The 27,898-nt window shown below is 45.8% G+C and overlaps 1 protein-coding gene across 4 annotated transcripts; it reads right to left on the bottom strand.

Annotated features, from left to right (window-relative positions):
* On the bottom strand, positions 1–27,898 carry Eif4e2 (eukaryotic translation initiation factor 4E family member 2). Of its 4 annotated transcripts, XM_031368286.1 has the most exons (8): positions 27,786–27,880; positions 21,714–21,828; positions 19,424–19,558; positions 16,115–16,219; positions 14,195–14,347; positions 13,964–14,100; positions 7,740–7,818; positions 1–2,433 (listed from the first exon to the last, which is right to left on the bottom strand). In XM_031368286.1, the coding sequence occupies exons 1-7, from the start codon at positions 27,803–27,805 to the stop codon at positions 7,773–7,775; spliced, it is 711 nt and encodes a 236-aa protein (XP_031224146.1). In that variant the 5' UTR covers positions 27,806–27,880; the 3' UTR covers positions 1–2,433; positions 7,740–7,772. The 4 variants fall into 4 exon arrangements, with proteins under 4 accessions (XP_031224146.1, XP_031224147.1, XP_031224144.1 ...); XM_031368287.1 differs by lacking the exon at positions 7,740–7,818 and having other exon boundaries at positions 27,786–27,898; XM_031368284.1 differs by lacking the exons at positions 1–2,433; positions 7,740–7,818 and adding an exon at positions 12,150–12,412 and having other exon boundaries at positions 27,786–27,898.

The following is a 27,898-nucleotide window of genomic DNA, read 5'->3' as shown; positions in this document are numbered from 1 at the left end:
TCTTGCTGATACTTTCCATTTATTACTGCAGTAGACAATCCTCTCAAAGTGCAACACTAAAACACGCTGCCACAGCCCCTGCTCCTTCCCTTCCCACAAATCCCTGGATATCTTGGGAGCACTGACAAGTTTTTCTCTGGATGAAAAAGTACCCCATTGCCAGTGTCATAGGGAAAATACACAAATGTGAACAAAGAACAAAGAGAAACTCTTGAGAGGAGTGGGCCATGAAGGTGGAGGGAGAATAACATGGGCACCATTGCCCCTTGTCTAGCAGCCACTGTCAAGCCAGTCACACTGGCTCTGGTGGGCCTCTACCTCCTGTTTGGAGAACAGATAATACCACAGCCCTAACTATGTGGTGTCTCGGCCTACCAGAGGCCTGTGGAGTCAAAATAAATGGAGAGACTTCTTCAGCTAGCTTGAAAAAAGGAGGGTGGTTTGGGTAAACTGAGAAATTTCCCCTTAAGCTGTTAGGCAGAGCACCTGGAAGAACACTGGGGCTAAGCTGCTGCCTGACAGTGAGAACCCCTCTTATGAGCACACTTTGGATGGGAGGGAAAAAAAAAACCCAACTGTCAAATACTATGACCAAGGGGACGGGGGAAAGACAGGTAGCTCTAGAAAACACAAGAGATTCAAATATCTGAACAAATGAGATTAAAAAGGCAAACAAAACATCTAATCAGACCACTAGACCTGACACAGGCCTCACTCATAAACACACTGTACATGTACACACACACACACACACACACACACACACACACACACACACACACGCGCACGCACACACACACACCAGAGAGATGCCCAAAGGAAGGCAAGTCCGAATGTCTGCTCTTTGGAATTTTCGAGGCGACATGAACATAGGCAAATGTGGAGGCCTCCTGCTTAGTCAAGCCTCCAGAGGCAGCCTTTGCCTCCGTGACAGCCAGTGTTACTGAGCCCTTCACAACCACCCCAGAATGCATTCTTCAGATTCCTGAGCCTTCGATTGATCGATTGATCGCTGTTGGACTTTCTTCTCAGATGGCTTCACCTGCAGCAGAAACACCTTCCCTCTTGGCCCTGTACTGTTCTTTCAGGGGAGGGCATCCCCAGACAGCAGTGACTGGAACGCTGGAAGAGTGTGATGGATACGAGGAGATGCTGTTACCTTCAGAGTTCCTGAGACCCGTGGCTGAGGAACCCCACCCAGGCTTCAGGGATATGCTTTAATGAGAGGCCTTAATTTAAGGTACTGCCATCGTGGCTCACAAGAGCCCAGTACAGAGCACTTGAAGCTGCTGCAGCTGCCCATTTCTTCCTTGATCTTGGGTGCTCTTTTGACCTTTCTGACCCCAGGCTCCCAAAGTCAGCTTCTCTGATGATGCCTGTAGGAGCCTTCTGGGCATTGAGGGATCTGGACAATTTGTCTACACCCAGTCAAGGACCAAAAGTCTTTTCCAACCACAGCTGACAGACACAGCCATCAAATGAAAGCATCCAGCAAGGCTGCCATTTCTTCAGTTATCCATTTCAGCACTGTGGGATCTATACACTGTTTTAATGTGGCACTAACCAGCCATTGCTTCCTCCTCCATGACAGACATGCAAGACCCACAGGGCGTGCTCAGCATACAAGGGAGGGCTGCTCATGTGAGAGGCTAGTTTCAGTCACTGCCCTCAGCCCAACCACACGTGGGACCTGCACTATGATCTTGCTTCTCACTGGACGGCACTCTCCTCCAGCTTGTCTTACAGGGCAGACGCCTTACACTTCCTCAGGAAACCTGTGCTGCCCGAGGTCACAATTTAAGTGCTGCAGTGCCCAAGAAGAGGAGTCCCATTGGAGGTGTAAGGCGCAAAGGACACAGAATCCTAGGCTGTCATCATATCTTAACACATGTTCAAAGTGGTGGGCTAAGGGGAGAGGAACACACAATAACTTAATGGTAGAGCTGCAAGAGGCATTTGGTTCTCTTCAACTCTAAGCAGAGGCTGTTCCTGGATGTGCAAGCATTCATAATACTGATAACGCTCAGCTCAGACCCAGCACGGGCACATATATGTGTTCGGTCATCAAGTCCTTCCCACAGCGGGAGAGTACAGCAGGATGCTGAGAGGCATCTGGATAGTACACAGCAAGAGGACAGCTGTACTCCCGCATGGAACCCCACTAAAAAGTGTTTGTCTGTTACATAGTCACATTTTCCCCATTCTTCCCGATTTATAAGGTCAGCAATGCTGGAAGGTGTCTAGCAGAGTCCGTCTTCCAGGAACGAGTGCAGAAGGGGAGCACATGGTTTAGGCACACCCCTTCAGTAAACAGACAGAAGAACTGCCTGAGCCTCGCATCCAATTCAGACAAACACACAAACAGAAAAGGATTACTGCCAGCTTGTGCGCTTTCACAATGTGATTTTTGTATTTCGAAAGCTTGAATTGTCCCTGAAAGAGAAAATGGGAGAAAATAGAGTATTCAATATATGGGCCATCTAGATATAAGCACACACATATGGGGGAGGACTTGACGAGCTCTGCAGACCCAGCCCTTCCCTGCCAGTCTAAAGCCAAACGGCAGCCTGCCTTCCAAGTCTGTGCAAAAACTTTCAGCCTGTTGCTCGGCAAGGTAAAAGGTTAGTAACTCCCCCAGTGCAGGTGAAATATTAATGCATGCACATTCTCACAGTGGGATACTGCAGCTTTAAAGAGAAAAAAGGAGAAGCTTATATGGAGACATCTCCAAGATCGATTGACAATCTCTGGTATACAACAGCCACCTTCAATGAAGGTGGGAGAAGAAAGACTACATATGTATATGTTTGCCCCTATGTATAAATTTTAAGAAATGCTGAAACACACAGTTATGTAAGGCAGGACAACAGGGATCCAGTTGCACGTGGGTAGGTGAAACAGGGAGGAGGAAGACACCATCAGGCCATTCAGTAAACAAATCCAACCCCACCCACAAGCCGCATTTAAACCAGAACTGCACCTCCCTGGATCAGTAAGTTCTTTCCTGAAAGAGGAACATGGGAATGTGGGGTGCTCCCAATGTGTGTCTTATGTGCCTCTTACTGGGTGCAGGTAGTCCTGACAACCTTTCTCACACTAGAAATCTAGCCACAGCTCAGCAGGTCACATCATCTGAATCTCAAAAATCTCATGGGTTTCTTCCCAGGTGAGGACTTAGCCCAGGGCTTTGTATTTAAATGTGCTAGGAACTCTGAAGCAATTCTCATTACTTGGGCTTCTGAAGTCAATTCCTTGTTCATTTTAAAGGGTCACCGTACTGCTGTGGCCTTAACTGCTCTTCCCTAACACTGCTACATTTAACTAGGCAACTGATCCATAGTAAATAAACATTTTAGAGGGAGTATCTTCAGGCAACCACATGGCCAGTCCCTCCTGCTACTACTGGTTGCTGGAAGCAAGCGACTGAGTTCCACAACCAGACATCAACTGTTCTGTACACCAAGAGCTGCTCTAGGGGAACCGGAGGAAACTGACATGATTTCCCAAGTCCACTGGCCGTTTTCTGATACATTCGACCCTTATCAACTTTATGACCTTTATAACTGTTTTCATCTAAGGAGCTGAACACAAGACTAACAGGCAACTGTTGTTTTAAACGATATACAAACCTTTCAAAGGATAGACTCCTCTGAGCTGACACAGAGGCCAACAAAAGATACTAAGGAATCTTAGTGGTACACTAAGAGGAAAGCAAGAGGAGGTGTCCGAGGGTTCTTTCTGAACTCTTAGCTGGTGTGCTGTGTCACTAAGTCTGCATTTCAGATGACATCTCTTCTACGTATGCCATTCCTGAAGTGACCACACAGGAAGTTTACTCTGCTCCATTTCTCCCCTCTCAGAGCTGCATCTATGCCCAGACAAAGCCTGACTTTATCTTTCTTGTAAGAAGGATGAACAGAAAGGTGGGACAGTGGGAAAGTGATGGGATCTGCCGATTCAGGAAGAGAGGAAAGGAGGAGTCTGTCTCCTGGATAAGGTGGGTAGCTGAGGCTTTGGGTACGGCACAGCTGGGGGCAGGAAGAGGGGCTCAGGTAAATACTGAGCTGTGCTAGGGTTGGGCCAGAAGTAGCTTCACTCTGTCCAGACCACTGCAGAGTCTGCCCACTCTCCTTGAACAATCAGTACTGCTCTAGTCGCTCCCCTCAGGAGCCTCTTCCTAGTACGAACATCTATGCAGTCCCTCCTGTCACTTGGAAGTCCATCGCAAGATGGAAAAGGAAGAAGAGTGGAAGAACCAGAACCCAGGAGATGCTTCCCAGTCAGCTAGCAGGAAAACAAAGAGCAGTGAAGGTAGGTGGCCCGCTGTTAGGACCATCTGAAGCAGGTGGATGGCACAAGGACCTATGGCTGTAGTCCAGTCTTTCTAAAAACAGTGAAAGTTTAGAACACTTAGTGCCAAATTTAGTCTGAGGCACGTTTTCCCCTAGACTAGCTAAGAACTACATACAGTTAGGCCCCAGCTATACAGCAAGAAGTTAAGTGACAGGGAAAGAAAGATGGTAGGCAGGAAGTGTCAGAGGCCACCAGTAGTTTCTTCTGCGTGTCTGTCCTTTTCTTCACCTTTGTTAAAGTGATTACAGGATCTGTCTATGTGGTCCCTGCTGAATTGGAACTTGCTATGTAGACTTGGTAAACTTGTGATCCTCCTGCCTTAGTCCCTGAGTACTAAGACTACAGGTGAGAACCATCACACCCATCTCTGTGCTTCTGCTCTTAAATAAAACACCAAAAAACCCCAAAGCAAACCAAAAACCAACCTATCACCTGAACAACAAAACACCAGCAGCTAGCTGTTATGTGTATGATCGGGTGCACCTAAGTATATAGGACACCTGAGCACCCAGGCCCAGAGCTCTGGGGAAATCGGAAGAATCCTTCTGAACCCTAAGTTATGTTGTCTTGAGATCTCAGAAACGCCAGAGATTCCCACCCAAACTGGTTTCTAAGTTCAAATTCCCAGTTACCTCCAGGAAAACTGTTGTCCAAATACTCAGACGACTTTCTAATTTTCTTTGCTTCAAAACAGTCACTTTTTAATTCAAGTTCTAACTTTGGAAACAATGGTCCAAGGCAGGAATTAACTCCCTTGGAAAAGGGGGCAAAGTGGTTTCCTCCAAAGGATGTCTTTCTCTCTGGGAGTGTCTTGTATGCACCCGTCCTCTGTGGTGCAACATGTGACCCTGGATCCTCGGGTAGATGCCGGGCCACCCAAGTTTCTGCTCTGGAAAGTGGTATGGAAGAGGAGGTCACTGTGCCCTGCTGCTCTGAGTATACCTGCCCTTACCCTGGCTATGGGCAGTCTAATCTGGAGAGCAATTTTGCCGCCTTCTTCTCTCCCTGAAGATTCAGCACAATTATACGCTAGCCTTAAAGGGAGTACATTTGAATGTCATCTCTTCCTAAACACCCATGACAACTGCACTGGCCAGCAACCCTTGCTCTGCCCATGCTGGCCTAGTCAGTAGGTAACCAGGATCCTCTCCTGACTTAGCGGTACTTCCATTAAAAGCCATGGCTCCATAATCAAAGTTAAATAAAGTAATCTTAGAATATGCAAACATATAAGACCTATAATGTGGAAAAAATAATTGAAGTTTAAGATGTAGGCATGTAAGGTGTTTTTACTTTTTGTGTTGAGACGGTCTCACACCATACAAGTTAGTTTTGAGCTTGCTCTGTAAGGACAATGACCCTGAACTCTTGATGCTTGGGGTTCTACTTCCCAAGTGCTAGGGTTATATGTATGAGCTATCATCTTCCTTACTTTTTTTTACAGGTGGGGACAAAAGTCATGCTATGTAGTCCACACTAGCTTTGAACCTCAGTAATCCTCCTGCTCTGCCATATTGAGACTATAGGTGTATGCCACTGTGCCCAGCAAGAATTATTTAAATAGCAGTTTTTCTATCAAATTTCTCTACAGAACATGATCCATTTGTACAGGGGAATGCATCTGAAGCAAGAAAGGGACAAGAAGCTAAGGTGTCCATGCAGAAGGCGTCTGTCTACGTCTCAGAACAAGTCGCCAAAAGCATGCCCCAAACAACAGAGGTGAAATATGACATCCTTTCAAGCTAGGTAAGGTAATGCAGTGGATCTTTTAGGTATAAATTAGAAGGCTCCTCACAGACTCCGAAGTCCATGCTTCTAGGACACCTAAAGTGGTAGGGCATAAAGAAGACCAGGAGGGGCCACAAAGAGAGAAACTATACTGTGCTTATTATTAAGGAATAATAATTGACTTCTCCAAACAAATCAACAGAATTTTGGGAGAATTTAGTGTCTGCTAAGGAAGTCATCTTAAGTTTCTAATGGAAAGACTTTCTGCAGGGCTGGAGGCAGGGGAGGACACCTAAGATTTCAATGTAATCCAGGCAGGCCCTGAACACACCGTGTAGCTCAGGCTAGTCTCAAACTCTTAGCAATCTTCTTGCCTCAGCCTTCTCATTGCTGAGAGTATTGGTATAGAGCACTACACCTGGACAAAACTTAATTTATAATAAAATCAGAGTATAAAGAGAGGGTGGAGAGAGGAGGCTCAGTGTGGTGGCTCATCCCCATGATCCCACCCCTCAGGAGGTGGAGGCAGGAAGATCAGAAGTAGAGGTTCAGGGTTATCTCAATTACACAGAGTTCAAGGCCAGTCTGTGCTACATGAACGCTGAATCAAAAAAACAACAACAACAAAAACAACAACAACAACAACAAACAAGCTTAGTGGGCCAAGCACTTGTTGTACAAGCATAAGGACTTGGGTCTGAATTCCCAGAATGTATAAACACCCTATGGTACACGTCTGTAATAGCTTGGCATATGCAGTGGTGAACTACAAAGGGATTCAGGGTTGGGAACACCATCTGCTCTCAGGAACCCCGCAGCTGGTCATCCTGATTCCAGCAGAACACAGAGCACCCAGACACGAGTTCGCCTGCTCCTATTCCTCAGCGTCACCTCTTCTGGCTCATCTGAGGGTGGCAGGTCTCTTTGTCTGGAAAACTTTACTTCCTAGGTCAGGCTGGGGGAGTTCTGAAGCAGCTACTACAGAGGCATATGGAGTTTGCGGTCTAGGGCGAGGCTCTCTCTGAGGAAAATATTTCTTTAATTTCAGCTAATCTAGAGACAGACATGGGCCAGAAACTCCCCTGATGAAACTCTCAGGCAGTCAGATGCTGGTGCTGGCCCAGCCTTTCCTACTCTGGCCCATCTCTGTCATGTTGACATGGTCTCTTAACATAGCCCTGAAATTCATCTGTCTGTTGCCTTCCACTGTGGAAATCAAAGTTACAAAACTGTTTCCCCACAGCTGAAAGGCAAGAGCAGCAAACAAGAGGCATTCCTCTCACTTAACCCATACAGAGGTCTACGAAACTGTCCTCTGGCCACAAAACATTGGCAGATGGCTTAAAAAAGGGCAGTATCCGAGCCGAACAAGAAGATATGATGCATACTCTCATGAAATGTTAGCATCTCAAGGTATCTCAGATCTGTTGATGCACAGAGCCAAATGGGAGGACATCTGCATGAGGTCTGGGGCCCTTTACAGGGTTAACCATGAGACAGAGGTCAGGGAGGCAGTTTGGAACTCACATTTCCCTGAGGTGCAATGCTGGCAGAGGCAAGGCTAGAGGCAAATTGGAAGAGGGCATCCCCTTGGGAAGAGGGCTCCTATAGTTGAGAGGTATGTCATGGGGTTACAGAGAAGGTAGACAAGGCCCTACCCTGAGTGTGAGAGACAGAGGGGGAGCGTCCGATCAGCGGCCGCTGCTGTTCACCAGGCCATGAAACTCCTCCCAGGCCCTGGTAAACCAGAGACAAAAACAACAGCACATTCAGATCAAACGCTTAGAACAGATCAGACACCATCACCCACCTCCCACCTCGATGCCCTCCACGCTGACTGGAAACACAGGAGCTGGGTCAAGGGTGAGGGTCCCAGCAGGCTTTCTTCTTAGATGGCAGGCAGCTGGCATTTTCAGCTTGCTTTACTTAGGAAGTCTAGCCTTCACTACTTCCTGGAGTACTTCCCAGGGGAGGTCACTCAAGTCAGAGCTGAAGCTCAGCCATGTCCACTAATACTTTCATCTTGCTTCAGCAAAGGGCAACAGTTCTTGCCTTCGCTGCACTGGGTTTGGAAACAGGTAGCAGAAACCATTTCTTCACCAGGCCTGACCTTCAGGGTAAAGCCAAGGATCCACCAGCATTATGTTGACTAAAGATGCAACCCAGCTATATGTCATTTTCTCTGCTTTTACCTTTCCAAGATTCTAGCTTTTTTAAACTCAAGATGGTAAATAAATCAGGTTCTATCTGATTCTGAAAACACCCGGGTAAGCCTTATCTTTAGATTGAAGATGCGTAGGTCGTGGCAGCTAGCTAGCATTTACAGTGAACAGCGCTCATTACAGCTTCCAAGCTGCTTCCCATAAATGTGACCACAACCCAGAGCTGTGACTAGGAAGGAGCTAAGCTGTGAGTGGCAAAGGCACACACACTCACAGCTTAGCCAGTGTCCCACAAACAGGCCTTGGTGCTGTTGCATGAAGGAGAAAATCAGATTCTCCCAGGGTTCCAGAAGCTCTCAGCACCCCAACTTCTCTCGCCTTTTTGCCTACCCACTTTTCAGTTTGAAAGCAGTAACTCAGGCTGGAGAGATGGCTCAGTGGTTAAGAGCACCATCTGCTCTTCCAGAGGTCCTGAGTTCAATTCCCAGCAACCACATGGTAGCTCACAGCCATCTGTAATGGGATCTGATGCCCTTTTCTGGTGTGTCTGAAGACAGCTACAGTATACTCACCACATACATAAAATAAATAAATCTTAAAAAAGAAAAAGAAAAAAAGAAAAAAAGGAGAACAGTGACTCTCCTAGGCAATGAATATCAAACTTAATGGTGGCCTAGAACTAACTGTGTAGACTAGACTTGGCCAAGAAGAGAGTAATTGCCTGGCCCGTAGTATAAGCCATTAACCCTAGCACTAGGGAAACAGAGGCAAGCAGATGTCCATAGTTTTGAGGGCTGGTGAGATGGCTCAGCAAGTAAGAGCACCGACTGCTCTTCCAAAGGTCCTGAGTTCAAATCCCAGCAACCACATGGAAGCTCACAACCACTTGTAATGAGATCTGAAGCTACAGTGTACTTATCTATAATAATAAATAAGTCTTTAAAAAAAAAGTATGCCAGAACTTGTAATTCCCGAGCTCTTTCTGGAGAGACAGTGATGAGCTGTTCCCTGGTTCCTAAGGGATGCTGGAGGCAGGCAGCTTCCCTCTTTACTCTCAATGAAGACAAGTGAAGATCCAACACTTGGACAAGATTTAATTTCTACTTTGAAGTAACTAAGAGGTCAACAAGGTCACACAGCAGGGTTGAAGTCCATCTCATTTATCCTTTTGTTTCCAGGAGTGCTGCTCCTGACCAACCTGGCCTAACAAAGGTTCCCTGGGTGAAGACCTGGAGAGCTGCAGAGGTCCCTCTAGTGCACTGCAGAATAAACTGACTTCCTGTTTTCTAGGCTCAGACATGAGGATTCTGGGTTTGGAAATTTCCTTGCATGGATTCAGGGAACTAAAGGACTTGGCTGTGAGTGCTGGTGCACGCATTCCTGTCCTCAAAGGCCAGCCAGGTGTGAATCTCTAATTATTTTTCCTCCACCTGGCATCCCAAGCATATCAGGTAACTTCAAAACACCCTTCTTTAATAGAGGAAGTTATCCTAAAAATTGTCTTATGATGTGAGTGTCTAGAAACGAACACAGCAGAGATTAACACAGCCCACTGAGAACTCTGAGCAGATCCCAGCGACAGCAACAAATCCTATCTCACCAGAAAGCAAATTCTCGGGACAAGGAGATCTCATTGGTTTTTAATTCCCTGCTTCCCAATCTGCAGCCAAAGCCTCCAGGCACCAGTGCCTTGCTCTCAGCCAGTCCTCATCACTAGGAAGGGGTTCAGCCACCTGCTAGTCTAGGTATAGCGCACAATGCAAGGTCAGGCAGCTCCAAGTTTAATGTGGCCCCAGCATCACCAGGTTATGACTGAACTAAGGCACTGAGTGAGCTGGCCCTCATCTGTCTATTAAAGTTCAATGTTGAAATACAATGATAGCTAGACCAGGTGAAGGAAGTCTCCACAATTTGGCCTTTCTTTTCCCTTCTCCTTTATGCTCTAAAGAGAACTCCCACCAGCTCATCTAGCACCATGCTCCATTATGGGAAGAGGGTCCTTTTGCCATTCCAGACCGGATGCACAAGGTATACAGTGAGACAACACCAAAGAGCAGTTTTCTCACAAGACAGTGCTATGTTAACTGCCTTTGTGGCAGCAGTACCCTGGTGGTCCCAGAATTCTAGCTGTGTTATAAGGTTTTTTTAAGTAGAGGATGCAGTGAGCCATTTGATGTAAGGACCCAAACCTATGAAAACTCACAAATCTGCTTCATTAAGAGGAGCCATGAGCTGGGCATGAGCTGGCATGGTGGCTCACATCTCTAATCCCAGCAGTCTGAGGTAAAGTTGGGGGCCAGTGAGGACTACATGGCAAGTTCCAGAGCTGTGACCTGATACAAACAAGTGACTAAGCTTTATCTTTCTTAGGGAGAGGTAGCAACACAAGGACCAAGCAAAGCAGACTCTTTGTGGGGCAACAGCTACTTCCTGGTTCATCCAGGTGTGCTGCAGGAAACGGCAACAGGCAGGGTGAGCAGGGAAGGCTGAACAGACAGACAGGTGAAGGACACTAGAAACTGGCTGAAACACAGCAAGTTGGAGGAATGTTTGAGTGAAGCTCAACAACTCCTCAAACCATGCCCTTGTTTATGCCCTGACCTCCAGAGTACTTGGGAAACCATCATTACTGCTGGCTCTTCCTCAGGGCTCAGTAGATGCTGTTCACTGGCTCAAATAAAAGCCACAAGGAACACAGCAAGCAAGAACAGTGCTGACATCTCACACGTGGTGCATCTGAAGGGGGTCTTAGCCCAGTCTGCTGCTGACAGACTCTAACTCTGGAAAGCGGTGTCGAGCTTGTGGATTAGCTACAATACACATGTACCCCACAGTGAAAGGAAAGGCGGAAGGCCCAAGAAAGCCAACACCTGACAGGCTTTCTGCATTCCAGCAAATCTCTTTTCTAGACATGTCAGAATGTGATAAAGCAGCAATGACATAAGTACCCCCAGAACATGGAGCCTAAGGTCTCACTGTGTGCCTAAGGACTCCTGGGCACACAACTAGGGCTAAGTCAGCCAGCTGTAGTTAAGGAGTGTGCTGCTGTCAGATTGGATGAAGCACTCTGGAAAAGTCAACCTTGCAGTTACCTCCCATTCAGACAACCCAGAGTTCACAAAAATGCTTTTTAAGTTTTAGTTTTGGGGATGGCTAACAAAGCTTGTTGAAACTCTCCATGCAGGTTAATGGTCTAAAAGCCAAGCTGCCCGCACACATAAGCCAAAGCCATAGTACTCACAAGCCTAGTGCATGTACATTCAGATTACCTCAAAAGTAACTGCCATCCCCACCTCCAAGATGAAGGCACCTCTCACCCTAGAGACTGGCATAGTAACCCTGGGCTAGAAAGAACAAAGGGCTCTCACCAAGCAAGACTACCAAGAGAAAGACCTACTCTGCAAGGAAAGGGAGGGGGCTGCCAAGCAGCTTTGGCACCAGAGAGAACACCCCAAAGCACAAAGCAAAACATATGTATGTATGGCCACAGACAGACAGAAGCAGGGCTTTAGCTCCAAGCAAGAGATTTCTATGAACTACAGGCAAATGGAAGTTAGCAAAGAAAAGCCAAGGGTACCCCTTTCCAATCTCAGGAGACATTCAAGCTGGACCTCAACTCAGTTGCCACTCTGGGCCAGCCATCAGTCTAGCTGGACAGAAACTAGTACACTTGAGCACCAGGCAGTTGGGTCTTGAGAGTTAGACGTCACCTCATTATTTAATGTCAGACCACAACAGTCCTGGAATAAAGTACCATATGACTACACAATGGGCTTGTGGCTATGAAGCTGTGTTCCCTGAATGGCCCTGCATGGAGAAGTCTGTGTGCCATCCCTTGAAAATGATGACAGTCAATCCAGAGGCCATATCTTGATGCACCGTAAAGAGCAAGAGCATGAGACAAGCTGGTTTAGCACCATTTATTTGTGATCTCAGCTGTTGTAGTAGTTGCTGCTGTCAGCCTGTTCTCAAAGGATAACATGCTCTTCCGTTCCTCTTGTCCAGGACAGAAGGGTCTTCCAGGTGGCACGCCAACAGAACAAGAGACTCCGATGATGCCAGCTTCAATGATGGTGCCATCCAGAGAGGGAGAGGGTCATGGCACATTCAATCGCGGCTTCCAGAGGTTTTGAAAAAGGAGCCTTTGGGGGCCCAGCCTGCCTGGCATTCTAGTGGAAGTGCAAAAGGTAGCTCATTGGGAGAGGAAAGAGAGTGGGGAGCAAGGGAAAGTGGCATGTGGGTCTTGAGGAGGGTGCTACAAGCTGCAGGGCAGGAGTCCCAGAGGCTCTTAGGTCCTGGATCTGTTTCTGGGACTTTACAAGTCAAGATGAACTGTCTCCAGGTATGAGAAAGGGAGAACAGTGGGGAGTGAATGGAAACTATCCTTTCCCTCTCCTAACCAGGTTAAATGGGAGCCCAGCAAACAAGAATCCTAGGGAAGATGTAGACCTTTCGAGCTTGGTCCAAACCTAGCAGGAGGGCAGACACTATCTCTGTCCTGCAGCAGAGTGTAAGACAGACCTGCTCTAAGAAAACAGTGCTGACACAGGACTACTGAGACAAGCAACCAGGGCCAAAGATGGCAAGTGAGTGCTGGTAGCTCCAGGGAGTCAGAGCCATCTGACATAGGACAATGCCCATGGCAGTACTCCCAGTCAAAAACTAGCACCTAGCTGGTATTAGTGAATTCCACCATGACATCATATGTGAACATGTGGGAAAGAAGTCTGCCTGCTGATGACAACCACTGTCTAACTAACAGTCTTGAATAGGAATGGCATGATGATGACACTGTACTAATGATGGCAGTAATGATACTTAGTCCTGTAAGAGTGTTCTTGCTCTGAGGACCTTCAGTTACAAAGAGCCTAACCACAATCTTACTATTTACTTCTGGACTCCCATCTTATAGCTGGAGAAACTGATGCAGAGTTATAGAGACTTGCCAAAGGCACATACAGGCTCAAAGCCACAGGAGACAATAAACATAGAGACCTGACTCCTGGTGGCTGGCTTTCCTTCCACCTTAGAGACAATCTGGAAGCCACTCCCACAACCTATTCATAATGACCTGAGCTCATCTCTGTCACTGTCCCTGAAGGAGAACCCCTCGCCAGTGATTCTTGATATGGACAGCACTCACTGCCTTCAGTGGGATACAAAGCTTCTTTTTCCAATGACTCTACCCTCCCTTCTCCTCGCTCACTATCTACAGTACTTCATCTAGACTCCAGTTCTATACATACAAAACCAAGTCACCATTCTTGATAAGAAGTCAAGCTCCCAAGACAAAGAGAACAGACTAAAGCTAACAGGTTAAACAGACATGCAAAGGTGGGGTCAGGGTGGGCAGGGAAGAGGATTTTATTGTTCAAGAATTGTCTTTTAAAACAGCCCAGAGAAACTTCTGAAAGAGCTTTGTCTTTCATTTTAAAATAGTGGTTAGCATAAGAAAGACAAGAGAGCCTGTAGAAATGAAGCCAGCCCAGGCAGGAAAACTGGGTTTCTGCAGAAGGGCCCTCTGCTCCACAGCACCTCACAGCAGGTCCTTGGAGCCTCACTAACAAGAACTTCAGCAAGTGGCCAAAGCCCTGGAGGGGGCTGGTATGTCCCTATATCACAAATCAGTGTCATATATGACCATATTCGTCTGGGCCCCACTATGGAGCTACTTCTGCTAAGATCAGGGACCTGTCCCCCCCAAGCCCCCCAACACGTACTTGATGCTGTCGGTGTGGGTTTTGTATTCCATAATGGTGTTGGGAGGTAGGTTAAGCACGCGCCGAAGAGTATCCCGGATTCGGGCTGTGGTTGCTTGGTCGCTGGCAGTCTTATTCCATATAGAAATAATGTCCTCCTAAGGGAGGAACAGAATAAATTATCAAACCAACCAGAAGTAGCAACGAGAACAGCGGCAACACAAGAAAGAACGCTGGCCCGGGCTGACTTACCTGAAAGCGGACAGAGACCACAGCCCCACAGATCTCCTCCCCAACCATGAACTGCTCCCCGAGCATGGCCAGGATGAGGTTCTCCCAGCAGCGGGAAGCTAAGCCCTTCCGGAGTCGAATGATCCACTTCCCCCCATTTTTATTTGCATCATCCTATAGAAAGACAGAAGGCATCAAGGTTAAAGTACTGGTCCACAATGTCATCTTTGAATACCAAAGAATACTTTTGAAGACCAGTGAAGTCTGACCACTTTCCAATTTGACATTTTTTCAATGTTAAGGAGAGAAACAGGGAACAAAAAAAGGAAGAAAAAAGGCAGGCATCCTTGATTTAAATAATTTTTAAAAAGGACTAAATAGATCTTTTAAAAAGAATTCACTTTTATCTGAACTATTTCAGGAATCCCAATGTATATTTCAAACACAGACCATAATCACTTTTTGCTAAAGTCTGACTGCCACTAAGTACCAAGTACACAGACAGAAGCTCAGATCTTAACACAGGCATAATGGGGTAGAGACACACAACAAATTAACTACAGCCACATGCCTAATGAGTAACCATGCACACAGGATGCTGAGAGCATCTGGCAGAAAACTCAGAGGGAACACTTAAGCTGGTCCTGAGGGAAACATGTAATGCGTAAAGCAGGAGAAGGATGTTAAAGGCATTGGGAGGAAGGGAGCCAGAAGGAAGGGAAGATTTTTCACATTTTCTAGAATATTTATTTTTTTCTTAGAAAATTGCTCTGGGCTAGGCAGTGGTGGCGCACGCCTTTAATCCCAGCACTTGGGAGGCAGGGACAGGCAGATTTCTGAGTTCGAGGCCAGCCTGGTCTACAGAGTGAGTTCCAGGACAGCCAGGGCTACACAGAGAAACCCTGTCTTGAAAAACCAAAAAAGAAAAAAAAAAAAGGAGGGCTGGCAAGATGGCTCAATGGTTAAAGAGCAATGCCTGCTCTTCCAAAGGTCCCGAGTTCAAATCTCAGCAACCACATGGTGGCTCACAACCATCCATAATGAGATCTGACGCCCTCTTCTGGAGTGTCTGAAGACAGCTACAGTGTACTTACATATAATAATAAATAAATCATAAAAAAGAAAAGAGAAAGAAAAAAAAGAAAAAAAAATGCTCTGGCCCTGGAGTAGAAGTGTGGCTCCAGAGTGCAGTCAAGTAATAGTTCCTCAAAAAGATCACAGAGCTTGCTTCCAGTCTGCTATACTTAAGTTTTTTTCTCGCCACTTTAATCTTCTACCTTCTAAGCAAATGCATGTTCACACAGGTTTGTTCTAAGGGAACAAGGTCATTTAAAAAAGCTTTTACTGCTATAATAGCACCATTTGAATGATAGCACCTGTGATGGTTTGAATAAGAATGGCACCTATAGGCTCATATATTTGAATTCATAGTTACCAGAGAGTAGCACCATTTGACAGAATTAGAGGGATTAAGTGGTATGGTCTTGCTAGGGCAAGTGCTGTGTGGTGGATTCTGAGGTTTAAAAGCTAGACTCTCCTCCTTGCCTAAGAATCAGGATACTCATCTGCTGTCCCAGCACCTTGTCAGTCTGCCTGCCTGCCATCATGCTCCCTCCCCACTATGGTAATGGACTAACCCTCTGAAACTGTAAGCAAGCCCCAATTACATCCTTGGTCATGGTGTCTCTTACAGCAATACAACAGTAACTAAGAGAGGACCATCTTCAAAGCCATAAGCCATGAACACGTACAACTGCATCAATGCCTTTTCCTAGAAAAGAAATCTTATGCAGGCTCCCAAGACGTACCACACAGTGTTACAGTTTTGAAAGAAAACTTCAAAAGTCTTTTAACCTTGGCAGAACTTAAAATTAAAAGTAAATAGTTAAATAAAGAAAAACAAGCCTGCTCCCCAAAGCAGCTGGAGAGGCCAGTCCTTACCTCCCACATAGGTTTAATCCCTTCTTTGAAGAGATGAAAGTCACTGTGGCCTGTCAGGTCCCCAGGACGTACCATGTGGCTGTAAAACTTCCAGAACTGCTCCACCTGTAGAAAGAAGAGTCAAGAGTACAAGGACTTTACCTCTTCTTTGAATGCACACAAAGCTGTACTACTGAGAACAGAAACATGGGAGACATGTCGTCTCAGGTACCTTCTTTGGGGGACACATTTTCATTTGGAGCATGGTAGAAAGACAACCACCATATAGGTTTTTTATTTGGTTTAAGACAAAGTCTCTTGTAGCCCAGGCTGGTCTTGAACTGACCTACCTCCTGCCTCTACCTCCCAAGTGCTAAGGTTATAAGCATGCACTACCATGCCTAGTTAGTACAGTTTAATCAAAGGAAACCAAAACAAGACAAAATAAAACACAACACATAATACTTTCAATACAAGGATAAACTGGGCTGGAGAGCTGGCTCTGGTTTACCTTCCAGTGGACCCAGACTCATTTCCTAGCACTCATATGGCAGCTCACAACCATCTGTGAGTGACAGTCCCACGGAATCCAATACCCTCTTCAGACTTTGCACACTGTACACACGTGGTGCAGATATACGTTCAGCCAAACACTAATACAGATAAAACATTTAAAATCTAAAAAAAAAGTTGATGAAAACTGCTGGCCTCCATCAGCAGCTTTGAGGTGGCAAAGGAGGTCACCTTGATAAGTACTGCCTCTCATCATACAGTAACAGCCACAGCTCTTTGAACAACTGAAAACCTTTATATTGAGGTATATCAGGAAACACAAGGCCTCACCTGCATATACTTGTAGAGCCAAATCTAATTTTTTCTTTTTGTTTAGATAGGGTCTCACACCACAGCCCAGGCTGAACTAGGGCTAGAGTTTCTATCCCTCCACTTAGCTGGAAAAACTACATCTCTTCTTTATTTACCTTGAACTTAAGAAAACTAGATTTATAGTTTTCTTTCAAATGTGTTTATATACTTATAATCACAGTATTCAGGAAGTAGGGGACACGACCACCAGATGGAGTTACATAGTGAGACCCTGCATCAAAAACAAACAAAAACAAAACCAACAACAATGAGAACAACAAAAACCAACCAACCAACCAAAAAACCCAGAGGCTGGAAATCCAGATGGCTCAGGGGTTGAAAGGACTTGCTACTTTTCCCAGAGGCTCTGAGTTTGGATCCCAGCACTCACACTGGATGGCTTACAAATGCCTATAACTACATCATGGGGTCTAACATCTTCTTTTGGCTTCTGAAGGGGGGAGGGCACACACACACACACACACACACACACACACACACACACACACACAAATATAAATAAGAAAAAGAAACAGCCATTAAACTTTGAAAGATGTCTTATTATTTTAAAGATTTATTTTATTTTTAACTATGTGTATCTATTTGTGTCTATGTACATGTATACATGCCCACAAGGCCAGAAGATATCAGATTCCTGGGAGCATTGCAGGCATTGCAGGAAGTCGTGAGCTACCTGACATGGGTGCTGGGAACTGAACTCGGGTCCTCTGCAAGAACAGTATTCTAGTGCTGGGAATGTGGCTTATGGCTCCAGGAAGTTGAGGCAAAACAATCGCAAGTTCCAAGTCAGGCTGAGATCTAGCAAACCCCTGTCTGAAAACAAACACTATCACAATCTGGGCTGATCCTTGGCTCTGTGCTGGATGGATCCTTTCTTGAATGCAAGATGAGAACAGGAGCTGCAATGGCTCTAGAGGTCCTCTCTGGGCCTCTACTCCAAGTCAGGAAACAGACCTTGTGGCTTACAGTAGAACTTTTGAAAAGACACCTGTGGAGGCTGAGGAGAGGACTCAATGGATAAGAGTGTTTGCTGTGCTTCCAGACGACTGGAGTTTGATTCCTAGCACCCACAATGCATAACTCCAGCTCTAGGGAACCCAACATCCTCTTCAGGTCTCTGAGATACAAACAAGCATGTGTGCATATATACACAAACACATAAACAAAAGTAAAAAATAAACCTTTAGGCCAGATATAGTGGCAGAAGCAGGAAGACCTTGGTGAGTTCAAGACCAGCCTAGTCTACATAGTGACTTCTAGGCCAGCATAATGAGATTATTTCTAAAAAGGGGAGGGGAGAAGATGGAGGGGAGGGAAAAGAAAAGAAACTTTAAAAAACAAAACAACACTGGAAGTACTGCTTTGGATTTGAAAAGGGTTTCATGTTATTATTCTCCAGGAGAGATTTAGTATCACAGGCCTTTCCTTCCTTCTTTCTATTTTTTTCCTTTCTTAAGGTTTTTCAACAAGACAGGGTTCTTTCGTGTAGCTCTGGTTGTATACCTGTAAGCCTTGAACTCAGAGATCCAACTGCTTCCACTCCAGGCCATTTCCTAATGCCATGAATTATGACAGCAGACTTCAGGCTCTATTTTGAATACTGAGGGTGCTGATGGCAAACCTCTTAATGTTATAAGGAAAAAAAACCCTGTAATTTAACAGAACCCAGAAACGCCTTTCCCAGTTCCTTCTCTGATCCTAATGTTTAACTAGTTGTTCCTAACATAGAGGCTACACCTGTCCTTGGAAATTAGTCTAACATTCTCATATAGCAGACAATCAAAACTGTGATGGCTTCTGTCCTAGCTCACATCTATAACCCCAGCACTTAAGACAGGATTGTGGCAAGATTCAGACCAGCCTGGGGTTACACAGCAAGACCTGTTGTCAGGAAACTGATTCTGCCCAGAGACTAAACATATCTATCACATACAGGGCTGCAGGAAAACCTTTGTTCAACAAGACAACACTTGTTGTCAGGGTCTCCACATTTACAAATGTAGTAAAGAGACAGGAGGGTAAGGGTGAGCTGGGGTAAGGAGCCTGAATAACTCTGTATTAATGGTATCCACAAAAACAATCTTATCAGAATCCAATTTCATTAAGATAGATAATATAAACAATGAAGTTGTCTCTCTTATGACACTGTATATAAAGAGTCTATAAATATCTGCTAAAATAAAAATAAAACCTCAAACCAAACCCCTTTAATTTTTGTATTATGCCTTTCTGATCAAAGCTACCACTCCCACACTTAAATTACCTACATGTCACCTATGGATATCTAACCTAAAAATTGAACAAACATGACCTTGGGAGAGAAACTCAGCCATGTAAGGAAACTAGAACGTTTAACAGGTTACCAGGAAAGTAGATAAAGATAGACAGAAATGCAGTTAGGAGTGCCATACCAAGGAATACTTCAGCAAACAACTAAGTACTCACAGAGGCAAAGGTGCCAATCTGCTTGATGTTCTGCTCATAGCTCTGTGAACTGGTGGGGCGGCCAGGGGTTCTCCTAGAGTACCAAAAGGTGTAGTTGTACTGCAGGGGATGTTCTGCTGGTCCAGGGACAACAGCCTGGCAAGTACAGAAGGTATGTTAGCCCACGGCAAACTTTTAGTTCTTTGGTCACAATGCTGAAAGGCCATTTTATTGTCTTATTTATATTATATTCACATTTAAATTCTTTGTGTGTGTGTGTGTGTGTGTGTGTGTGTGTGTACATGCACACGTGCATGTGTGTATGTAGGTACTTGCAGAGGACAGAAGAGGGCTTGAGAGCTAGCTGGCATGGGTGCTGAGGACCAAACTCTGGTCCTCTGTAAGAGTAGCAAGTGCTCTTAACTACTAGGTCAGCTCTTCAGCACCTTGTTTCTTTAAATAATGCTTATTACTATCATGCATATGTATGACAGGCAGAATGTAAGAGCATGTATGCTATGGTGTATGTGTGTGTAGCTCAAAGGAGAACGTTCAGAGAGTCAGGCTTGTGCCTAATGAGCCATTTCTCTGATTCCTAATGAACATCTTACAGTGCCGCTCCTACTAGATGTGGTGACACATCTTTAGTTCCAACACCAGGAGGCTGAGGCAGGCAACTGTCAGTTTGAGGTCATCTTCGTTTTCAGACCGAGTTCCTGGCTAGTCAGGGCTATAAAACCAGACAGTTTTTTTTTTTTTTTTTAAAGTGTATTTCTTTACCACCTCCACAACTGAAAATAATAGCATAATTTCAATTCTTTGCAATATGCTGAAGTCTGTTCACATGGTATACTCTTTACTGGTTAGCTGATTCTAAGTTGCTATAATACAACTTTCTGCCTTTCTCACAACACCATGGGTATTCATTATCTCAACATATGTCCACTCCAGTACCACCTCCTCAATACCCACTACTACAGATTGGCAGGTTGCTTAACCTGCTTATGCCTCAGCAACTGTCTGCAAGTTGGAGGAAATAACAACAAGCACCTCAAGGGTCACTGGGAAGAACAAATGACTAGTGCTTGGCCACTGCCTGTCACAACATAAGTGCTCAATGAGGATAAGCTCCTCTTTTTTCTCTAGACAGGGTTTCTCTGTGTACCCCTAGCTGGCCTGGCACTCACTCTGTAGACCAGACTGGCCTCAAACTCACAGAGATCTGTTTGCCTGCCTCCTGAGCGGTGGGATTAAAGGTATACGCTGGCACCTTTGTGACTTCTTATTACATTGCAGAAAATGCCTGTTTGGCAGGTATTCAGACAATTATCAGATAAATAGTGATATAATACTGAGAAACTTGATCTACTTATCTTTCATTCCCTAATTCTCTGTATCCCAAGCCAGTCTCAATGTGTACTACTGTTGATTGAAAAGTCTAAAATAGGACTGTGTAGAGTGTGAATTACTGAGTAGCCTTTAAAGTAAGTCCCAGTTGAGAACCCTGACTCGCCCATCTTATATGAGGAGACTATAAAGCAAGACAGTACCCCAAGACTTCACAATAAGAGGAAGTTCTAATTTCCAAAATGAACTCTAGTCATTCTACTATTTTTTTTTTTTTTTTTTTTGGTTTTTTGAGACAGGGTTTCTCTGTATAGCCCTGGCTGTCCTGGAACTTACTCTGTAGAGCAGGCTGGCCTTGAACTCAGAAATCCGCCTGCCTCTGCCTCCCAAGTGCTGGGATTAAAGGCGTGCGCCACCTGGCTTCATTCTACCATTTTTTAAAAGCTGTAATTATGGCTGGGCGGTGGTGGCGCACGCCTTTAATCCCAGCGCTTGGGAGGCAGAGGCAGGTGGATTTCTGAGTTCGAGGCCAGCCTGATACAGAGAAACCCTGTCTCGAAAACAAACAAACAAACAAACAAACAAAACTTGTAATTATGGATGTATACTAAAGGTTTCATTGTGACATTTCTATACACATATCTACCAGGCTTTGGTCACACCAGTGGCCCATGTCCTCCTCTTTTTTACCCTCTCCATACCTTTCCTCCCTTTCTTTAGTGCTAGGGATTGAACCTAAAGCCTTATACCGAGCATGGAGTAGAATCCTAGTCCCCAATCTTTTGTGTCTCTTTATGTGTGTATGTGTTTGAGAGTGTGCACAGAGCATATGGGGGAGACGTCTCTCCAGCCCCTCAACCTTGTCTTAAGAACAATCAGAGATTCCACAAGAGGGGATCTGCTATAGAGAGACTCCATGAGATAACCAAGGCTCACTACACCTGTATCATAACCCCAAACATACCTTCCTCTTGCCGCCGCTCTGGCTCTTGTCTCGGTCTGTTTTTTCCTTCTCACCATCTTTCTGTGTGCTGTTTTCTTCATTCTGATCATGGTCTCCACTGTCATCATCTTTTAAGCTACATCGGAAAGCAAAATAATCTCATTCCATGACTAAACTATTCTTGTTACCTAACGAAACCACAATGTCATAGAACTACCATCTAAGTGGCCCCAAGTCACTCGAATGCCAGGCCTATGGGATGTGTCTCTCAGAAGGGCAAAAGGGAAAGCAAACCAGGAATAGTAAATAAAAACTATTAAACTAGCTACCCCACGAACTCTAGAGAACAGTGTTTGTTTCCTGATAGCAGCATTAACAAGGCAGTTAAAGAGCTGTTTTTTGTTGTCAAAAACAAACTGAAAATGAAAATTTCTGGACAAATAATTCCGCTGACATCTGAAAGTTAAACTTGCCCATCTGTATATACTCCTTGCTCCACACCTTAGGTCAGGACCCTTCTCCAGTCATCTAGCTCATCATAGGTCTATAAGTGGGTCTGACGTCAGTCTCTCTTCTCCACCCATCCTCTACACTTTCTAGGTGTGCATCTGTTTTTGAACCTGCGTCCTTAAGATGCTCAACTGAGCCGGGCGGTGGTGGCGCACGCCTTTAATCCCAGCACTTGGGAGGCAGAGGCAGGCGGATTTCTGAGTTCAAGGCCAGCCTGGTCTACAGAGTGAGTTCCAGGACAGCCAGGGCTACACAGAGAAACCCTGTCTCGAAAAACCAAAAAAAAAAAAAAAAAAAAAAAAAAAAAAAAAAAAAAAAAAAAAAAAAAAAGATGCTCAACTGACAACTTCCTAATTATCTATCCTCGAGAGTAGCATACAACACAAAGTGCTTTTCACAAGACTTTAGAAATTGAGTCCTCGGGCTGAGAGATGGCTCAGCAGTTAAGAGCACTGACTGCTCTTCCAGAGGTCCTGAGTTCAATTCCCAGCAACCACATGGTGACTCACAACCATATGTAATGGGATCCGATGCCCTCTTCTGGTGTGTCTGAAGACAGCAACAGTGAACTCATATACATAAAATAAATAAATAAATCTTTAAAAAAAAAAAGGAAATTGCATTCTGTCCAGAACCATACTCCTCTCCTCCCCAACAACTCTCCCCACTGGCAAACACTCACTTCCTGCCCAGGGTGCCATTCCTCCCTGCCTGCTTCTTCTTTGAGACAGAGGGTTTCTTTAGAGCAATAGCATACTTCACATCACTACTACTGGCACCCAAAACAAGATGACACAGAATAAAGGTTAAATGAAAAGGAAAACAAAAGGAGTGGATGTGTGTTGTCTCATAAGCAAGAGTCAACCATGAAACCACCTACAACCCACCAGATGCAGACAAAAACAAGCAGGTTAGTGCACAAAGAGTGTATTTACTCAATCTGCTCCATCCTGCAGGAAATACTCATGTGGACATTCCCTGTGATATACATCTCCCCGTTCCCATCCTGGTTAAGTCCCAATTAGGTAAGGCACAGGAGCAAAGAACAGCCCAGTCTGCCTAGTAACCTGCCTCAGAACCTTTCTTCAGAATACATTGATTTTATCCAAGAGAGCAAAGACCAAGGATTCAGAAGCTGGACCAGCTTTAGAGTCTATGAAAGAATCAAGACTCGGAGCAAAAGGGACAGGCAGCCCAGAGAGAAAGGAGTTGGAAATGACGAGCAGAGCAAGTGGAGGGAGGTGTGCGGACACTGCCAGCTGTCTGCTGCTCAGAGGTATCATCAGCGCTTCGTAAACTTTCTTCCCCTTGGTTAAACTTGTTTTGCTTCGTTTCCTTTTTAAATCAAGACTGCCTTGGACACAAGACCCATGGATTAAAAATTACCAACATTTACCAAGCAGCTCACTGGCTACCAGAGTACCTGTCCTCAAAGAACTAAGGAGAGATAAGGTATACAAAGCCTCAACTTGGTACAAAGGGCCATTCTGTTTGCACATCTCCTGCCTGTTCCCAACGAACCCCTTTCGCTCCCGCTGTGTCCACCTAAGTGCAGTGCCCCATCTCTGCCCACCCCACCATGTTCAGCATGTAGTCATGCCTCCACTCCTGGTTTATTGCTCTTCAGGATTTACTTTCTCTTGGAAACATCCCCTACTCTCTCCCAATATAGGTTAAATCAAACTCTCCTCTTTTGCCGTGTGTGATACAAACATCTACGTTTGTCCTGGTTGTACTCCCAAGGCCGATTTTCATCTGGTCGAGAATCTCTCATGGAGTTTTCTACTGCTTCAGCCCCATACAACTCTTCTGTGGAGCACATCCTCTAGGAACACAAGCCCTTTTGTTTTCTCTTCAGCTCTAATCCCTACCACAGCCTCTGAGGTCACTTTACTAGACTTTAGTTGAAGGACAGTCACCTAGGACCTCCCACTTTGCCAGCCCCAAGAAAAGTGTTATATTCCTTTCTTTTCTAGTGGTTTTCTTTTGGTTACTACTAGGAAACAAAAAGAAAACAAGAACAGTTAAGGCAGAGAAGAAACAATGCTATTATCACTCTGAAGCCATCTTAGATCCTTCCTAAGCTAGCAAATAGGACTCAATGGACTGCATTTTGTGTCTTTATGCTCTGGTCTTTATTTTAGTTTTGGCTGTGCTGGTAATAAAACCCAGCACCTCCTTCGTGGAAGGCAAAGACTCTACTAATGATCCCCCCCTCTGACCCTACTAATGACCCCACCCACTCTCCCCCTCTCCCTCTTATCTTAAGAAAAGGGATCTCTCTACGTAGCCCCGGCTGTCCTGGAACTCACTATGTATACCAGGGTGGTACTGAACTCACAGAGATCCATCTACCTGCCTCTGCCTCCTGGGACATACACCTAAGGCAAAGGGTTTACAACCTGCTTTTCAGACACTCTTCTTCCCAGCTTAAAGATACAGTCCACACTGAAGCAGCAGTACTCCACAGACTAACCTACCCAATTCATGTTGGGACTAAGTGTCACTTGGCTTAGCTCTCCAAGCTCCTGTTCAGGTACTTCCCAACACCATCTGAACTAGGCAAATTCTAGGCAGGGAAGAACTCTAATTTTCCACTGTTATCTCCAGCATCAGGCACGAACATAAAACAAACATGTTTAATGGATGGATCTCCAAACGTCAAATTAGATAGTTTAGAAACACATAAAAATAGGCCAAAAGGTAATGATAGAAAGGAACCCATATAAAATAGGGACCAAATCAAGCCTGGCCTCCCAGTTGGGACTATACTTCTTCAGAGGGCACCTTAGGGTTTCACATGCTAATAACATGAAGGGCAATGAGAGCTTGCTGCTTGGTGAGCCTAACACCACCCTTTAAAGCTATTAGCAGCCTGGCTACCCTCAGAGGCAGAGCCCACATGTCAACAGAGGTCAGAGGGCTTCTTTAATCTGTGTCCATCAGATCATACTACTGCACTCACTGGAGACTGCACTTTGAGAATGATTCTGGAAAATTTCGGGGAGATGTGATAAAGAGTGCAGACTCCAAATATGTAGCAACACTCTACAAACTGCAGGGTTTTCACAAGAAAATCTGAAATGACAAAACCAAAACCAGGGACAAGGGTACCATCTTTAATTGCTAATTTCAAATAAAAGCAAGCTTTTATTTTTGTCCTTTTTTGCAAAGTTAGAAGGCAAGAGGGGCTGGAGAGATGGCTCAACAGTTAAGAGAACTGACTGCTCTTCCAGAGATGCTGAGTTCAAATCCCAGCAACCACATGGTGGCTCACAACCATCTGTAATGGGATCTGACGCCCTCTCCTGGTGTGTCTGAGGACAGCAACAGTGTACTCATACAAAAAATTTTTTTAAAAAAGGGAAGGCATTAAAAAGACCCTACCCCTTAAATTAGTTCAGTTGTAAATAATTAAAATCACCCAGCAAAATGTTGATAAAGATACTCATGAACAAAATTAAAGAGTGAACCTGAGTTGGTCCTTTAGGCTATCCTGCACTAATTACTTAACCTTGAAAAGCCTCATTTTCCTTAGCCATCAGAAAACATGCTAAGATCTCTTTTGCAGAGTTATTAGGGAGAAGCTACTGGAAAACAGAGAGGAATATAAGAAATGCAACAGGGAAGCAGAACTAGGGAATAACTGGAAGAAAGGAAACCAGATAGAGGAGAGGGACCACAGGGAGTCCAGTGGGGGCAGGGAAGAAGGAGGAGAACAAAGTAATGACACATGAGTACGAAGGAGTCCTAAAGGAACCTGTTACTTTCTATGCTAGCCTAAAAAGTTAGGAAAAAAATCCACAGTGATGCCTCTGTGCTTAGCCATAGGCTCATCTATTTGAATGTTTAGTCACCAGGGAGCAGAACTGTTTGAAAGGATTACAAAAATTAGGAAGTGTGTAGCGTTGTTAAACAAAACCAAAAACTTGTCATAAGAGTTGCCATGGCCATGGCATCTCTTCACAGCAACAAAAGTGATGAAGACAGTGGCCAACACAACCATCCTTAGTCAAGGCAGGTGGCCTAAAAACCATCTTCTTAGGATGCTGTTTGATTTGTTCCAATAGGAGAGGAATATTGGAATTTGTTCCAATAGTGAGCCGGGCAGTGGTGGTGCAAGCCTTTAATCCCAGCACTTGGGAGTTCGAGGCCAACCTGGTCTACAGAGTGAGTTCCAGGATAGCCAGGGCTACACAGAGAATCCCTGTCTCAAAAAACAAAACAAAACAAACACACACAAAACAAAACAAAAAAGAGAGAGGAAGGGTGGAAGGGCTGCAGATATGGAGCTAGGTACTGTAGGTTTATGACAGCGACCACTATCCTGCCAGATTCAGCGAAACAGCAACATGGAGAAGACATCAGGTTTTTTTTCTCAAGAAGCAGCATGAAAACCTAAGGAAGAGCAGGCGCCACTGCTGGAATCCCCATCCCAGTACTTCCTGGGTCTACACATCTGAACTCACTGTACTGAAAGACTGCAGCTTCCCCACCTATCAGAGGGTCCCCTTCCCCTTCTCAGCTCGCTCTCAGCATTCTACACAGTACGTCTAAGTACTGTGGAGGGTCATCTGGTCCTTCGGGTCCTAACCACTGGGGAGGTGAGAGCAATAGCTCAGACTGGAGGAGGACTTTTGTACTGTTAAATAGCTGGTGGGCTTAGAACTAAAGATGTAAGGTCTTTGAATGAGAGGACAGATTAGATCACTACAAACTACAGAGAGGAGGGAGCACGGCAATCTACCGAAGGCTACAATTCTTGTGAGACACTAACTTAAGAGGTGCTAGATGAAAACGAAAATTACTTTTAAAGGCTAAAAGATTTAATCGTTAAGAGGGGGGTGTTCTCGCACCCCCCCAACCCCCAACCCATATTTCTTCTCTGTACTTCCCAACTGTTCGGTGATGGAATCGAAGATGAGAGTGGGTACTTGGAAAGAATGCAGGAGGGGGCAGCCACTAAGAGTTGGAAGACAGGACCTGGGTGGGCGGTGGAGGGTGGGGGTGAGGGGGTGGGGTGGGGAAGGAAGCAGGAAGAATCTCAGATGAAAAAAGCATTCCGTACTCGAGAGGCCACGGTACTCATCGCGGCTGCCCCATTACCTCATCGCAGCTGCCCAACTCTACGACACGGGCTCTGTTACCGTCCCCGCTTGCAGAAGACAAAACCGAGGTTCGGAAGGGAGAGGTGACCTTCCCAGGACGCAGAGCGAGTGCGGGAGGGAAGCCGCGTTCAGAGAGAAGGCAGCAAGGCTGCGGAAACACCCGAAGCGCTGAGGTCCCGCCCCTCCACGCCGCCGGCAGCCCGCACCCACCAGGGCGGGGCGTCCGAAAATCTCCTTCCGGGCGGCGCGGCCTCCCCTCTCCCGGCCCGTGCCGCGCCGGGGTCCAGCGGCTCAGGGGTCCCGGCGACCTCGGCCTCGCTCTCCCGGCCCCGTCGGGCCCGCGGGCGCAGGAAGGCTCGGGCCGCGGCGGCCCGGGAGCGAGCGGCTCGGCTGAGTGCGCGCCCGGCCCCGGCGGGAGCGGTCCCGGGGGACGGTTGGGGGAAAGGGGCCCCAGGGGCGGCCACGCGCCACTCACGCGTCGAACTTGTTGTTCATCCTCTCGCCGCCGCTGTCGCCACTGCCTCACGGAGTGACTTCCGCTCTGCTGGGTCCCATCGCTAAGGGCCCGGCTACTTCCGGTTGGCGAGG

Source organism: Mastomys coucha, unplaced genomic scaffold (genome assembly GCF_008632895.1).
Source record: "Mastomys coucha isolate ucsf_1 unplaced genomic scaffold, UCSF_Mcou_1 pScaffold14, whole genome shotgun sequence".
Lineage (NCBI taxonomy): Eukaryota > Metazoa > Chordata > Mammalia > Rodentia > Muridae > Mastomys > Mastomys coucha.
The sequence above is the reverse complement of the archived record's forward strand: the minus strand, read 5'-3'. Positions and strand labels throughout refer to the sequence as shown.

Bases quoted from the DNA above. Each gene is read 5' to 3' on its own strand.
- Eif4e2 (XM_031368284.1), bottom strand. From the start codon at position 27,805: ATGAACAACAAGTTCGACGC. The intron at 14,101-14,194 runs GTAAGTCAGCCC...TTCCTCCCTTAG, and splicing joins TGGTCTCTGTCCGCTTTCAG to GAGGACATTATTTCTATATG. The intron at 12,413-13,963 runs GTACGTGTTGGG...CACTTCCACTAG, and splicing joins ACCCACACCGACAGCATCAA to AATGCCAGGCAGGCTGGGCC.